We start from the raw sequence: 1,872 nt of genomic DNA on the forward strand, positions 1-1,872 counted from the left end.
ATATAAACATAATTTTTTATATACAGGAGACCTTTGATGCCCAACACTGAAAATACGTTAAAATGGTTAAAAAAGTTTTTTTTTTTTTGCAAGGTAAGTTTGAAATTAAAATATGAGTCAAATATGACTCCTAATATCCTGCCTATAGTTTCCAGTGACTGGAATCAGGAGTCTCTCTCTTGGAAGTTTTGCTTTATTTGGACACTATGTGGACCCTATGTTTAAATACACCACCAGTCTCCTGCTCCACTCCCCCTTTTACCGACGAAGTAAAATTAACCGAGCTGCACTCAAACTCACCGCAGTTATGCAATAAGCAAAGGAAGGAAGGAAGGAGTGTCCCAGCTGAGGTAGCATACGTGAATGAGAGGACTAGACAACATGTTACAAAGCCATCAGAATTGAGTCAAGGTCTTGTTCTAAATTTTAACAAAACTGAGAGAAATTTTCTCGTTCTTATCCCGTTAAAAACGAAGAAGACGTCAGTAATTATAAACCAACATCCAGAGTCAGGTGTTGCATTTAATGACATTAGGATAATGTTAGTGTTCCATACTTTGAGGTGTCCTTATAGAAAAAATATCGTCTATGTGGCTTTTTTAGAAAGTCGTATTAAATAATTTTTAAAAATTTCATGGATGAATTCCAAGCTATTTGTTGTTTAAATAAAATGTTTGTTAAATTAAACAACTTTAAAATAATGTTATGAATCATAATTAATTTGTCACTTTATGAAATGTTTATTGTTTTAGGATGTGCCAGAGGTGTAAAATTTGAGAAGGAACAAAAACAAAACCTTTTTTTTATTTAAAAACACAAAACAAACATTTATTAAACGCTGCAAATGTCTTTTTGTTTGTTGAGTGATGTTTAGTTTTATTGCTGTGAAATAATGTATTTCTAGAGATAGTTATCTTGTTTTGAATTGTTTATATGGTGAACATCCTTGGAAACAACACATGTGCATGTGAAAGAAAGATGATATAATACTCCTAATGCCGATAGACTTGAACGCATCACCATGTCCGGACAGATGTCGTCAACTCTGCGCTCTGTCGGGAGCACGGATCTAAAAATCTGAACACTTGGACATGACTGGCACTAATGACCAAATTGGATATTTATTTTTACTAAAAATGTGCCGACAACAGTCCAACAGGACGCGTCTACTTGAATTTCTGTCACACTTTTGCGGCTTTTATCGTTTCTCGGACGCGCAGTAACAACGAGCTGGGTGAAAGTAAAGTTTTTTCCTCTCATTTTTCCGAAGGAGTTCCCGGTCGTTTCGTTTGGAATAAACTCCACCATGCTCGGCGGGGCGAGTATAAAATCCACCGTGTTCGGATAAAGGACAGCCCGGAGGAGTGAGACTGATTAAAGGAGTTATCGGCCTGACGCGGGTCTGAACCGAAGTTATGAAAATGACCGGAGCAATGGAAACTTCTTTTAGGCTGGCATTGATGAAGCCACCCTCGCTCCGGACCGCAGAGGTAAACAAAACGATCACCTATTTGGTTAACATTTTTTCTCGGTAATGTTAAAAATACGTAAGCTTTTGTTTCACCTTAGAGAGGGAACATTTTTACTCAATTCAACCACCTTTGACATTTGACTGAACTAAATCAACAAATATTATACGCCTGCGTTATGGCGTAAATAATCCATTTACTGTTTATTAGCAGACTCACGTGCTAATAAATAGTAGACTGTTCACAAAAATAGTTGTACAACAACAAACAAGAAGAATGTGTTTAGATTTTCTTGACAGTTTGCAAACATTTTTTGCACCACATTTTGGACAGTTCACAGTGTGTGTGTGTGTGTGTGTGTGTGTGTGTGTGTGTGTGTGTGTGTGTGTGTGTGTGTGTGTGT

General features: G+C 36.9%; 1 protein-coding gene across 1 annotated transcript in view; it reads left to right on the forward strand.

Moving 5' to 3' along the window:
• Positions 1-1,029: 1,029 nt before the first annotated feature.
• LOC106530549 (rap guanine nucleotide exchange factor 6) overlaps positions 1,030-1,872 on the forward strand; it is a gene marked incomplete at its 3' end in the record, with an annotated part of 39,790 nt that continues 38,947 nt past the window's right edge. The window contains 1 exon segment of the mRNA XM_014026188.1: positions 1,030-1,490. Coding sequence (XP_013881642.1) covers positions 1,416-1,490 — 75 coding nt within the window.

The sequence above is a fragment of the Austrofundulus limnaeus genome, unplaced genomic scaffold, assembly GCF_001266775.1.
Source record: "Austrofundulus limnaeus strain Quisiro unplaced genomic scaffold, Austrofundulus_limnaeus-1.0 Scaffold532, whole genome shotgun sequence".
In the NCBI taxonomy this organism is placed as follows: domain Eukaryota; kingdom Metazoa; phylum Chordata; class Actinopteri; order Cyprinodontiformes; family Rivulidae; genus Austrofundulus; species Austrofundulus limnaeus.